The 13,228-nt window shown below is 37.8% G+C and overlaps 1 protein-coding gene across 2 annotated transcripts in view; it reads left to right on the top strand.

Moving 5' to 3' along the window:
• RALGPS2 (Ral GEF with PH domain and SH3 binding motif 2) overlaps positions 1 to 13,085 on the top strand; it is a 79,969-nt gene extending 66,884 nt beyond the window's left edge. For both annotated transcript variants that reach the window (XM_006887719.1, XM_006887720.1), the window contains 4 exons: positions 2,142 to 2,234; positions 7,783 to 7,888; positions 10,004 to 10,095; positions 13,056 to 13,085. In XM_006887719.1, the coding sequence (XP_006887781.1) occupies positions 2,142 to 2,234; positions 7,783 to 7,888; positions 10,004 to 10,095; positions 13,056 to 13,085 (321 nt within the window). The remainder of the gene's footprint in view (positions 1 to 2,141; positions 2,235 to 7,782; positions 7,889 to 10,003; positions 10,096 to 13,055) is intronic.
• Positions 13,086 to 13,228: the final 143 nt, after the last annotated feature.

Raw genomic sequence — 13,228 nt, forward strand, 5'->3', positions numbered from 1 at the left:
CACACACACACACACACACACACACACACACACACACTCGGATGAAATCTCCTAACTGATTCGTCGGGTAGCAGTGCTACAGTCAGTGGTCTCATGTCAGGTCTGTGGTTCTCAGCTCTTGTTACCACCCCTCTCCAGTACATCGGCTGGCACAAGAGTCCATGGCCCCAAAGTTGTACAACATTCTCTACTGCTTCTTTGCTGGTGATGAGATTCTCAAATTCTATGCTGGAATCTGCTCAGTTTAATGGCAAGACTAGCCATTCCTCTTGTGGATAGGCTCCTACACCTTATTCACATATCCCCGCCCATCCACAAGGCAAAGTCAGAGTCAGTGGCTAGGAATGCTGTTTTTACCAGTAAACCTTTAACATCACACTGGAGAAGAAAAAGGGCTAATGTTAAGACTCTGGAGCATTTCAAGGTCCATTACAAGAGGAAGTTGGAGGGAAAAAGAAGGACCTGCTATTGCAGAAGCCTACTAGTTAGATATTTAAAGAAAGGAGGAGGTGGTCATCTGTGTCCAGTGTTCCTGTGAAGAGGACAGAAGGCCCCTGTAAAGCTGTAGCTTGAAAGCCAGACTGAAGCAAGTTGAAGAGAAAAAGGGACACAGTAAAAGTAAATTCAGAAGTTGTGCTGTTAAAAAATCTAGGAAAATGACCTAGCAAACTCTCATGGACCTTGGAAAAAGGTTTTGTGGTTTTTTTAAGTGGAAGTAAATAATATTGTTCAATTATATAATAATAGTAGGGAGATACAATGGAGAGAGGAATTAATTACACAAGCTAATTAATTCCTCGGGAAAGTTGGGAATAGTGGCAGTCTCGGGAATAAAGAGAATACTGAATTCTTACACAGAAGCAGGATTAGATGTTGTTGCAGTGAGGCAAGCCATTAGAAGGAGTTGATGGTGAGAGGATGAAGTAGAACTTACCAGGTTACATACCTGGGAGGTATGCAGTGAGATCATTTTGGAGGGGATGGAGAAGAAGGTGTGAAGACTTTTGTGTGGTAATCAGATGATTAAAGTTAACTAGGGTTAAAGGCATAAAATAACATCCTTGATAGATGGAGAAAAGATTGAAATTATCACCAATTTCTTCTTCCTTGGATCTGCAGTCAAAAACCTTGGTATCAGCAGTCAGGAGATTGGGAGACATATAGGACAGGGAAAGACTTCTGTCAGGGACCTCTCTAAAGTCCTGTGGAGTTTAAAGACTAAGGTGTGCCTGTGATTAAAGCCACAGTCTTTGCAATCAATCATCTGCTGTGCTTCTGAGAGCTGGATAATGAATAAGGATGACAGGAGAAGAATCAATGCTTTTGAGTTGTAGTGTTGGAAGAGTGCTAAGTATCCTATGACTGCCAAAAGAACAAATACGTGTCTTAGAGAAAGTGCAACCAGAATATTCCCTTAGAGGCAAAGATGATGAAGTATGTCCATATTTTGGTTATACTGTTAGGAGATGCTATTTCTTGGAGGAGGGACATTGATAACAGTTTGTGGCAGTGGAGTCAACTGTGGTAAGGGTGGCACAGGACCGTACAGAGTTAGGGTCACTATGTACTTGACTAGCGGTCACTCAACAACAACAAAGCTTTATTGGTTGGGAGGAATGTGGAAATAAAGTATTTCAAAGAGACGGCTGTAGTGTTGGACCAGAGAATATAGGCTAGATTTTAAAAAAGGAGAGCACAAGGTTGAGACGGGAAATGCTAAATCATCTGAAAAAGTAATAGAATTCTTGAAAAGATCAAGAATTACATGAATTAAAAGAATATTCGCTGGAAATGGTAATCAGGAATATGATCATTCCTAGCTAATATTAGATTTCTGAACACTTGGGTTTGGCCAGGGAGCCCACCATTCATAGGCTAACCACAAAAATCAGCCGTTAAAACCCACCAGTTATTCCACAGGCAAAATGTTGACAATGAATCTGTGAATACTAACTCCTTGAAGACCCTGGAGAAGGTGTAGTTCCACCGTGTCACATAGGGTGATATATGAGTTGGCATCAGCCGTGGGCAATGGGTAAGGTTGTCTACTGGATGGCTAACGTGAAGCAGAGCTCTAAGATGTAAAGAAACCGAAAGGCAAGTTGCATTTATTAGCTCATTCATGTGTTTGTCGTCTGCAGGTAGCATCTTGGACAAAATATTGGGCAGCTTTGTGTGGGACCCAGCTTTTTTACTATGCTGCCAAATCTCTAAAGGCAACAAAAAGAAAACATGTAAGTATTCTGCCTCTAAATTGTTAGCATAGTTTCACTGCCACCTCAGGGGTGTAAAGAAAGGATCCCTAATAGGATGTCAGGGCTTTATTGTTTGTTTTACTTTCATATTCTAAGTCAGTAGTTCTTACACCTATAAATAACTAGTGTATAGGAATGTTTTAGTCAGGAATACCACTGCAAAGAAGAAATCTTAATTTTTCTATTATTAACTTGTTATTTTGCAGGTTTTCCTACTGTGTATGTCAGAACTGCATGTTCCTTGTATTATCAGACCTTTTTGAACCTGAGTATTTGTTCATAAAATGGCTTAAAATTATTGACTTCTGAAGTCTAGGGGCAGAGATATTGTGTGAAAAAATTAAAGATTGAAAAGATGGGGTGATAGATGAATCCCCAGGCATAGATGAATAGTAATTATATAAAGCACAATGTATATGAGGGATTGTATGCAAACAAAAAAAAAAGTAAGCCTGGGGGAAAATGTTGCCTTGGAGGTCGGTGTGTCTATAAAGTGTGAAAACTTGAGACCAACATCTAAAGTTTCTTTCAGCTTGCAAGTCTAATTCAGTGACTGCCCCCTCCCCTGCCCCCATAAACAAAGGAGAAGAATGAGCAATTGCAGTACTCATACAGTCAGCTATCTCATGTTTCCTGTTACTTAAAAGTCAGTTGTCAGTACTCTTTCCTCCAGATGTAGAATCTTCTCATAAATCTTTCTTTTGATGTTTTGTTTTTACCCGTGATAGATTCTTTGAAAGGAGGAATAATTTGTTTCCATGTTGTATTACAAAACCCTTTTGAGAGGAATTTTATTTCTAAGTCATGTATTTGGGGAAAATAGTTAAGTGGCTTAAGACTTCCTCAGGAAGGATAAACCACTAAAGAAAATATAAGTCCTTTTTCTACTTACTCGTTTCCCAGGCAACACACTGTAGTTCAGAGAAGGTCTTGTTTATCCTTACTGATTTATTTCTTAAATGAGAGTGAGAGAAGCGGGCTTTTTTGTGTAAGTGGCTGTCAGGGTGGGCCATGGGCGGCCATAGGCAGTACCAGACTGTCGAGTCCACACATGCACATGGCACCTTCTTGTGTTTTGATTACCCCTGCAGCCCCTCTTTGTCTTGAATTTCATCTGAGTTGAGCCTTTTCCCCCCCGCTTTCTTTCAAGATTTTACCTCATATTTTCTGAAACAATGTACTGTTTTATTCTCACCAGTTTTTAATGGAATCTTCTATAACCTTAAGCACTGGCCTTTCTTCTTCAGTACTCTTAGAGATTGGAAACTACCAGCTGCTCATTGCAAGAAAGATAAGCAATCTCATCCATGGATTTACTGCCTCCCAAAACCCGCTTGAGGGTCAGCTATAAATCTGTTCTGACTTGAGGGCAGGGAGTTTGAAGGTGTTTTTATTTGCTTTAGTGTGTTTTTTTTAAATATTAGGATCCCATTTATGATTTATTTTTTTTATTCTAACCAAATTAACTAATTCTCTTATGTACAAATTTAGAACCTTTTTTCAGAGTACTTCTGCTTAGTACTGCTTTGGGGACCCTGTTGGCACATTGGTTAAGTACTTGACAGGTGTACTCTTTGGGAGGAAATATTGTGACTGATAATCTGCAACAAAGTTGTTGTTGTTGATTGCGGTTGAGTCGAGCACGACTGAACAAAAGGCCTGAAGCCTTTCAATGACTATTGTCATTTATCAAAGTTCATAAGGTTTCGGGGCCATGTAGTTTAGAAACTGGATGGTGAAAAGGTTGTTATATTAAATTCTGTCTTCAGATACAAAGCAAATAATTTCTCACATTGCTGCTTTGTGATAATGTTGACTGAACTTTACTTTGTCTACTATTATTTAAAGCACATGAAGAAATGTTCAAAATCCCTACCTCTAAGAGAGATGCAAATCAAATCAACTATGAGATATCATCTCACCCCACTAAGAACAGCAGAATTTAACAGAACAGCAAGCAATAAATGCTGGCGAGGTTGTAGAGAAACTGGAACCCTTATTCACCGTTGGTGGAAGTATAAAATGATGCAACCACTGTGGAAGGTGGTGTGGTGTTTTCTCAGAAGTTGCAAATAGAGTTACCATTCTGTTCTATGACCCAGTAATTTCACTACTTGGAATATACCCCAAGGAGACCATAACTGACATCCAAGCAGATATATGCACACCCATGTTTATTGCAGCTTTGTTCACAATAGCAAGGAGTTGGAAACAACCTAAATGCCCATCAACAAATGGCTAGAGAAGCTGTGGTATATTCACACAATGGAATACTATGCTGCATTGAAAAACAAGGAACTCATGCAGTATTATTCAAAATGGGTGAACCTGGAGGACATTATGCTGAGTGAGGTATCCCAGTCACAAAAGGACAAATACTGCATAGTGCCACTGTTGTAAAGCAGGACTGACATTGGGGTTGGGGGGAGACTGAGAAAGATGGGATAAATAATGAATACTGCGTTGAAGCAATTGAGGGAGAAAACTGTTCAAAAGGGATATGTGATTAGGTATTATTGTCATGGGAGTATTGTAAAACAATGAAGAATTTTACTTTTCAAAGAAAAGAGTGTACTGGGGAGGGGGGAGGGGTGGGCAAGGAGAAAAGTGCAACAATGAATGAATAGAAATCCAAAGTCTCTACATGTTTATTAAAATTAATAATTAAGAAAAAAAAATCTTTTCTAATTTGATCATTAAGATCTTTTCCTCTATTAACTATCAGTAATTTTGCTTTAGAGTTTGTGATCTATCTAGAATCAGGCAATGGTATATATAGAGTATCTAGCAGGAGTGGCATCCACTGCCTAAACAACATGCCTCCAGAAACTGTATGTGCTGATAAATGTTGATAGTTGTAGAGGAGCTTCAGACCTTTTGTTCATAGGGTCTCTATGAGTCGTGCTTAACTCAGAGGCAATCAACAATAACATGGTAAAGTAGGCATCCATTTTTAATTATTTCTGTGTATATAATTAATTACTGAACAACTCCTCTCACTGGTCTGCAGAGTCTGCTTTAGTCCTGTGGGGTTTTGTATGTACCTGGATTCCTTTCTGGCTTCCTTTACCCGCTGGTCTGTTCCTGTCCTATAGTCCACAGTGTCCTTACAGTGATGTTATAATCTTAATGTGTCGCAAGGCATGTCCTGCCTTATTCTTCTTCAGGAGAGCCTTCCTATTCTTGGTCCATTAATATTCTATATAAATCTTAGACTCACTTATGATGTTCCACCTAAAGCTCTATTAGAATTTTTTATAGAAGAATGACATGCCTTGTAGATCAGTTAAGGAGAATTGGCATCCTCCCCACATGGGGTATTTTTCTAGATTTCATGGTATTTCTTCATCAACTTCGGTCTCTTCTGGTGTTACACATTTCTATATGTTTTATATTTAACATTACAAAGAATGTGAATTCCAAAACATTACATTGTACTCACGCAGAACCCAGGAGGTATGAAGAAGCAATGGTTTGAGTAGAACAGGAGGACACTGTGGTTTCTAATTAGAAAAGAGATGCAACAAAGTTATATTCTTCCACCTTACTTGTTTGTTCTGTATATTGAACAAACAATTCAAGAAGCCAGCCTGTGTGAAGAAGGGTAACATTTAAACACTTCAGTAACCTAGGATATAATAAAGTTGAGAGACGGAAGTCTTCAATGTGAAATATGCTTGTAGGTGAAGAAAGCAAAAATCCTCATCATGAAAAATACTGCAAGTTTTTTCCAGTTTTATTCTACTTCCATCAGTAGTCAGTGCCTGTGGAAGCAGCAGGCAAGAAATCAAACAGCCTAGAACACTGAGCACGTTGCCTCAAGAGACCATTTTAAACAGAAAGTAAATATATCCATTTGACCGCTGCGGTACAACTGACCCATGGCATAGTCTTTTTCATTTTCCTAATAAACCTGCAAAAGGTGAACAATGGAAAAAAGAAGGCTGAAGAATTGAAGCGTCCACATTGGTGAAGAATATAAAATAGAACAAATGGACTGCATTTGCACTCTCTTCTTAAAAAAAAAAAAAATACAACCAAGAAATAAAACCAAAGTGCTCCATAGGGATGAAGGTAATGAGATTTTGCTTACTTTGGGCACATCCTCAGGAAAGACCAGACTCTAGAAAAGCACCTTATTTTAATGTAGTCCATACAAATGGAAGAACCTGCACTTTGGATTGATGAGATGGATTGACAGTAGTGCGATCAGTCATCCCAATGATTGGGAAGATGACACAAGGCCCATCTGTGTTTTAATCTGCTACAGACATGATTGCATGAGTCACAGTCAACTAGATGGTAGCCAACAACGTGTCTTTTATTACATATATTCCCTTTGTACCAATTTTTGTAATTATATGCAGGAGTGGCATCCACTTCCAAAATAGCTTGCCTCTGGAAACTATGAACTTGGACAAATGATGATAGTTATACAACAGGGTTAAGGTGTTTCGTTCATAGGGTAGCTATGAGTCATCTGTGACATGACGGCACTTAATAACAGTATATAAAATTAGGGGTTTTTTTGTTGTTGTTCTTGTATCATTAATCTTGCTAACTTTTTTATTCAAGAAGATTTTTTTCACTTTCTAGGTAATATCATCTGAGAGTAATGGAAGATTTCTTTTCTCCTTGCCCTTATGCTTTTAATTTTTGTTCTTACTCAACTGATATTCTAATCCATCGTTTGAAATGGTGATGATGGGAATCTTAAATTGATGTTTTTTAATCTGTTTTAGCACATTAACTTTGAGTGGGCGTACCCCCGGGCTCTCCTTCCTGCTTTGTCTTGTTTTAGTTTTCTGTATAGATTTGGAGGTTTGGTTTTGTTTTGGTTTTTGGTAGATACTCTTTAATAAGGAAGTTTTCTTATGTTTTCATTTGGCTGAGTTCTTATCACAGATGTTTAAATTTTTGACAAAGGCTATAATAAGATCGTATTTTTTTCGTTGTTTAATGTACAATACGATTTCATCATTCATCTCCTGATCGACTCAATTAATCAAATGTAAGATACTACCCTATTAAAACACTTTGCTCTTGAATCAGAGGTAGCACAGAAATTCAGAAGAGTGCCTACAAGGAAGATTCATTAAGAGAATGTGCTCTTTAGGAATGAGAATAGGGAACTTAGGTGATGATGCTGTCAGAAGCTCTGAAAAATAGCAGACTATGTAAAGAGGGTTTGCCTAGATTAACAGTGTGGTAAGAAGTGCTTCGCAAACTTGAACCAACATGAAACTACAAAAGTCATCTCTCAGTAGGGGAGGTGGCTTAACAATTTTTGTTTGTTTTTTGTATGTGTTGTGTACCATGGAGTCAGAACCGAGCCCTAGCTGACCTGTGGCAGGTTTAGAGGTAGTTAATCACATGGGAGGAGATTGCCCATCCTTTTCCCACAGAGCATTTGGTGACCTTGAATCCTGTCCCTTTGGGATTACAGCGCAGCTTCTTGCCACTAGGCCACCAGAGCTCACTATAAATGTGTTTCTCTTTTGTCTTCCCCCCCCCCCCAATCTCTCAGTTCAAATCCACTTCAAATAAGAATGTGTCTGTTGTTGGATGGATGGTGATGATGGCTGATGACCTAGAACATCCAGATCTCTTCTTGTTGACTGACTCTGAGAAAGGTGAGTTGTTGGAGTGGATCTACAGTACTGCCCAGACATGATTTGGGATATGCAAAAACCTGGTTTACTGCAATATTCTTTGAGAAGGAGTGTTTATGCAGTTTTTGTCTTTAAGAAAAATGTCACATAGTGTAGTCTGATGATACTTTAAATTCTCTAGAGCTTCATTTTCTTTGCTATCTGAGCATATACTTGAAATATTAAAAGTTCAAGAGCTAATCACTAGAGAATTATTTAAAAGAGGACTAGAGGAAGGGTGGGAGGAAGAAACTGGCCTTGACACAGTGACTACAACAAGGGGCGTGAGTATGTAGGAGTTGAGAGGATGGCACAGGATGGGACAAGGCTCAGATCTGTTGCTCAGAGGGTCACTGAGTCGTCCTCTCTCAGAGACACCAGATAACAATAATTTATGGGCGTCTGTTACTTCAAAATCATAACATTCTGCGTGTGGCAGAAACTTTATTCTTTAAACTGATTCATTCCTTTTTAATTAAATGGATGTTTTGCATAAATCACTTTCCAAACAAGTCACATTCTACCATTTATATATATATAGAGAGAGGCATTTATGAGTTAAATTACTGACTGTTGACATTTGTGAAGCAGATGAGAGGACTTGGCTCTGTACAGTCAGATCATGCCTTCTGAAACTGTCTGTAATGGACATTCCATCCAAAGGGTCCTCAGTGGATGTTGATCTCCCTCTGTCCTAGCTGTCAGCCACTAAGAGTCCCACAGGGAAAACCAGGAAGGAAATTTCTTTCCTTGCTGCCCCAACCTCCCCACTCATAAACAAAGTGAACCATTCATATTTTGTATTGACTTTACAACTATATTTTCACTGCCATATAGTTAAATGCTTTTTAAAAAAAAATCCTACTTTTAAGAAAACAGTATTTTAAATAAATAAATATGTTGGGTACAGGTGGGGGAAGAAATACCAGAATATCCTTTTGAGATTGATTTACAGATAAGGGCTCAACTCTCTATAGCCTGTATTGAAAACCCCAGCCCTGCAAAATCTCAAAGGCATTACATGTGAAAATTAGATCATTTCCGTTTGCCTTAATGAATAAATTATTTTCCATCAGTTTTCCATAGCATGCTTCTGCTGGCTGGTTTTCAGAGGCTGTCCACTGCACAGGAAGGGATTGCCCATTTTCCTCCTGTGGAGCAGCTCGTGGATGTTCACCACCTGCCTTGGGGTTGGCAGTGCCATTCCTTACCCGTTAAGGCACTGGTGCTTAGCAGTCCCATTTCAGAATTGTCAAGTTTGTACTAGTGGTCATTTTATGGAGGGAAAGGAGAATGGGAAAATTGTAACTGTAGCCAACTTAATTGTAGGTATTCCTTTTATTCGGCTTGATTTAGGATTTGATTGCCTCTGAGGTTAGTAAGCCAAACAGTAGAACTTAGATAATTAAATATTTGGTGAAAGAAAAATACTCAAAACTGCTTCTGAGCATGAAAAAGTTTTTTTACTATGTTAGAATTTCAAAGATAAACTGCCCAATAGTGTTTACACGCCTGTGGTCTTTATGGATGTATCTGCCACATCTTTCTCTCACAGAAGAGCTGATGGATTTGAAGGGCTGATCTCTGAGGTAACTTGCAAACCCTTAACCACTGTGACACCAGAGCCCTTTATTAAGGTATTTTGGCCTGTCGAAGGTACATAATATTAAAAGTATTATTTAGATTAAATAGTATTTAAAAATGGATATTTTGTTCTCTAGCACACATAAATATATAGAGGCCAAACAATTACTTTAAAGAGAGGCATTTTACTCCAGTAACAAAACAGTGACATCTTAAAGAAATAGCAGCATGTAAATGTATTTACGTGAAAGACTATCCATAAAGAATTCTAGTCACATTTTACTTGTGTCTTTAATACTTTACAGGACTACTGTAACATTTAGAAGCAGGAGTTGCATCCACTTCCATAATAGCTTACCTCCAGAAACCCTGTGAACCTGGAGAAAGGTTGAAAGTCAAACAAGTGCTGAGGACTTTTCGTTCATAGGGTCGCCATGAGTCGCCTACGACGACAACAATTGTACCATAGTCCTGATTTTGTATTCATTTCCTCCTTGTTTTTATTAATTTTAGGAAATTCATATAAGTTTCAAGCTGGCAATAGGATGAATGCAATGCTGTGGTTTAAGCATTTGAGTGCAGCCTGCCAAAGTAACAAACAACAGGTGAGCTCATTGACTCGGTGGTATATTTTTAAATATGTGATGTACTCTAAAATTTTTAATAAGCTTGGAAAAGGGTGGTTTTATTCCTACTGACAGCAGTCAGCAAGCCAGGTAGACAGCATTTTAGTGAGGAGCAGGGCAGTCAAACTAATAAACACATAATTTCAAGTAGTAAAACCTAAAGAAAATAGAATAATGTGATAGGGCATGAAGGAAATAGAGGCAGCTTTAAATAAAGAAGGATGAGCCACAAAGATCTCACTAAAGAGATGGCATTGACCTGAAGGAGTCTAAGGAGTAAGAACAGGTCACCAGATGTTTAGGGAATCGAGTGGTCCAGGTAGAGGGAATCAGGAACACACAGATGCTGATACAAGCATGAGACGTTCAGAACAGGAGAATGTAGCCAGTGCATGCAGAATGTTGCGAGAAGCAACGGGACCAGAAGAGCTGAAGGCTAAATGTCCCTTTTTTGGTCCTGTAAAAATATTTTTCTGGGTCTTTTATTATTTGTTGATGCATGCATCTCTCCCATTACTTTTATAAGACTAGTAATTGTCATATACATGGTTTCTAATCTTTAATTCCATTCAAAATGTCCTTCTTTTCACCAGTCCAGTGCAGAGTTAATTATCGAACCATTCTTTTCTCACTCTTACCTCCCTCTCCCTGTCTTGATCCTGTTATTACAATAATGGTCTTACACAATATTTGTCCCTTTGTGACTGAGATATTTCATTCAGCAAAATGTTTTCCAGACTCTAGTAAAATCTGTTTTGCTTCATCTTTACTTGTTTTAAGGAGCTGGTGAAGTAACAGTTCTTGTCAACCAACTGCTTCTTAGGAGAAAAATGAATTATACCCCATTAACATTTAGAGCTTCAGAAACACAATGAGGCAGAATTTGAGACAGGCTCACATAGTGAAAGTGGAAACCAAAATCCCGTTTTGGTTTTTCATTTGTTGCTTGCTTTTATGTCATTGAAACAGAGATGCTATAATTTAAAGACATTCCTTTTCAAAAGGGAAGGATTCTCAAGTGTTGTTTCCCCATATCATGGTAGAGGGTGCTCGGTCCTGCGTTTTACACATAACTGTCGTTAGAGAAATTGCTGTGGACTTTCTGTAGAATCAAGTTTTAGTTGAATGTACTTGAAAAGTGTAGAGTATTGATAATACCAAAGTATGAAAGAGTTATAACTAATGCATTAAATGTATGGAACTTATAAAAGTATTTCTTATCTTGAAGTATATTGCCAGGATTTTAAGTTAATTTTTTTTTAAATTAAATCAATTAGAAGCCTAAAGCTCAGAAACGGTAACTGAGTTGCTTCAGGGTCTGACAAAGGAAAAATAAGTGGCCTGGGACCCAGCTCTGCCATCTTGATTCTTCAAAATATTACTGATAATAAGCTTTGTTTGCTCATATTTTTGTCTTTTGGGATGTATGTTTCAAATATGTAGTAAAGGCTAGCAGCCATATTGATATCATTTTTAGCAGCTTTTGTTAAAGGAAGGGAAATGAAATCTGCCTTGGACTTGTCTGGGATAAAAAGAAAGAAATAAACCTTGTGCTAATATTAATCTTTCCCGGTTACATAATGTACAGTATTAAATATCATTTTTTTTTTAAAAAAAGGGCAAAAGCCTCCTCTCTCAAGATTAATCTAGAAAGTGTATTCACACCAGCATAAAATTCCCTTTCTTGTACTTTGTTGGTGTTACTTCTTGCTAAATAGATCCAACTACATGTCTTGGTCTTTTTGTTTGTTCCTGTGTTTCTTGCTGAAAACAAAGCAGTATTGAAAACAAAGTATTGAAATTTGAAAAATTTTAGAAGACTCTCTCATCTCCCCTCTATTCTTTCTCTCTTAACTACAGAAAGCACTGAGAAGACCTAAATGAAACACCTTAAACCATAAACATCTTAGAAGGAACATTTCACTGGACTTAAATACGAGTTTCAAAACCAACTTGATGGCAGTAGATTTAGTTTTTTGTTTCTCTTGACCAGACTCGAGAGTTTATCCTTTAATTTGAGCATTTGCATTTTATTTGACTTAGAGTTATGGCTTTATTATTGATCAGAATTTGATGCATGTAAGAGGCATATTTGTGAGTATCATAGGTTTTTAGAAAGAGATTGAAGTGTGAACAGTATTAAACTACCTTAAAGGATAGGCAGAAGACCACTTACGTAGGAATCTTACCTTGCACGTTGGAAAACTGGTATTAAAGAGTGTTTTCTTGAACAAAATGAAACCTTCTGTAGACCTTAAACTTACGTGTTTATCATATCATTTAGGAAAAACTAAACCATATCTCAGAAGATAACTATTGAATTTCAGATTTGTAAGAAATCAAATTATATATTGATTTGGTCTGTAAACAATGAATTATTAGGGAGCCTATTTTCAAGTAGCATAAAGCAGATCTGAACTCATCTAGTTGTATTCTTTTGTATTTGTGTTAAAATTACTTCACTAGGAAAGTCTTAGTTATGTTATAACGTTTTCTGTGTTGGATTTAGAAATTTAGATGTGAGAAGTCATTGTAACATATGCAATAAGAAAAATAAGCAATGACAAGCATGTTTCTTTAGAATCTGCCCTGCCAGAGCCATGCTCAATGCTTTTCTTCTTCATTCATGTATTCATTCAATAAACATCTACCAAGTTTCCTTATATTGGACAAGAAAGCTGTTACCTCTGCCCCACAGTCATCTTATGTCTGGGTGTTTAGTAGAGACTATTAACACAGCTCAGTGATTTTTCTCTAAAACATTCTGGTATATTATATTCACAATTGCTATATTATTCCAGTGCCATCCATCAAATTTAGGTCAGACAAATTTTTAACATTTGGGCTTGCATTTTAACATTTGACCAGGAAAGATAAAGAGTATTCTAAAATACTATTCATTTAAACACTCTTGCTCTGTGACCCCTGTTATCTTCTAGGTTCCTGCAAACTTGATGACATTTGAGTAAAAACCGAAGAAAAAAGAAAGGTGACCTATCGCTCCAAAGCAGGAGTGAGGCCATGCCGGGGAAACGCCAGCTATGAACTGACCCTGTGCCAGGACGGAGCCTGGGGGTTCCAGCTCAGCCTCTGGAGTTCTGAACCAAAAAAA

The sequence above is a fragment of the Elephantulus edwardii genome, unplaced genomic scaffold (assembly GCF_000299155.1).
Source record: "Elephantulus edwardii isolate Elephantulus edwardi_28Jun2011 unplaced genomic scaffold, EleEdw1.0 scaffold00061, whole genome shotgun sequence".
Taxonomy (NCBI): Eukaryota; Metazoa; Chordata; class Mammalia; order Macroscelidea; family Macroscelididae; genus Elephantulus; species Elephantulus edwardii.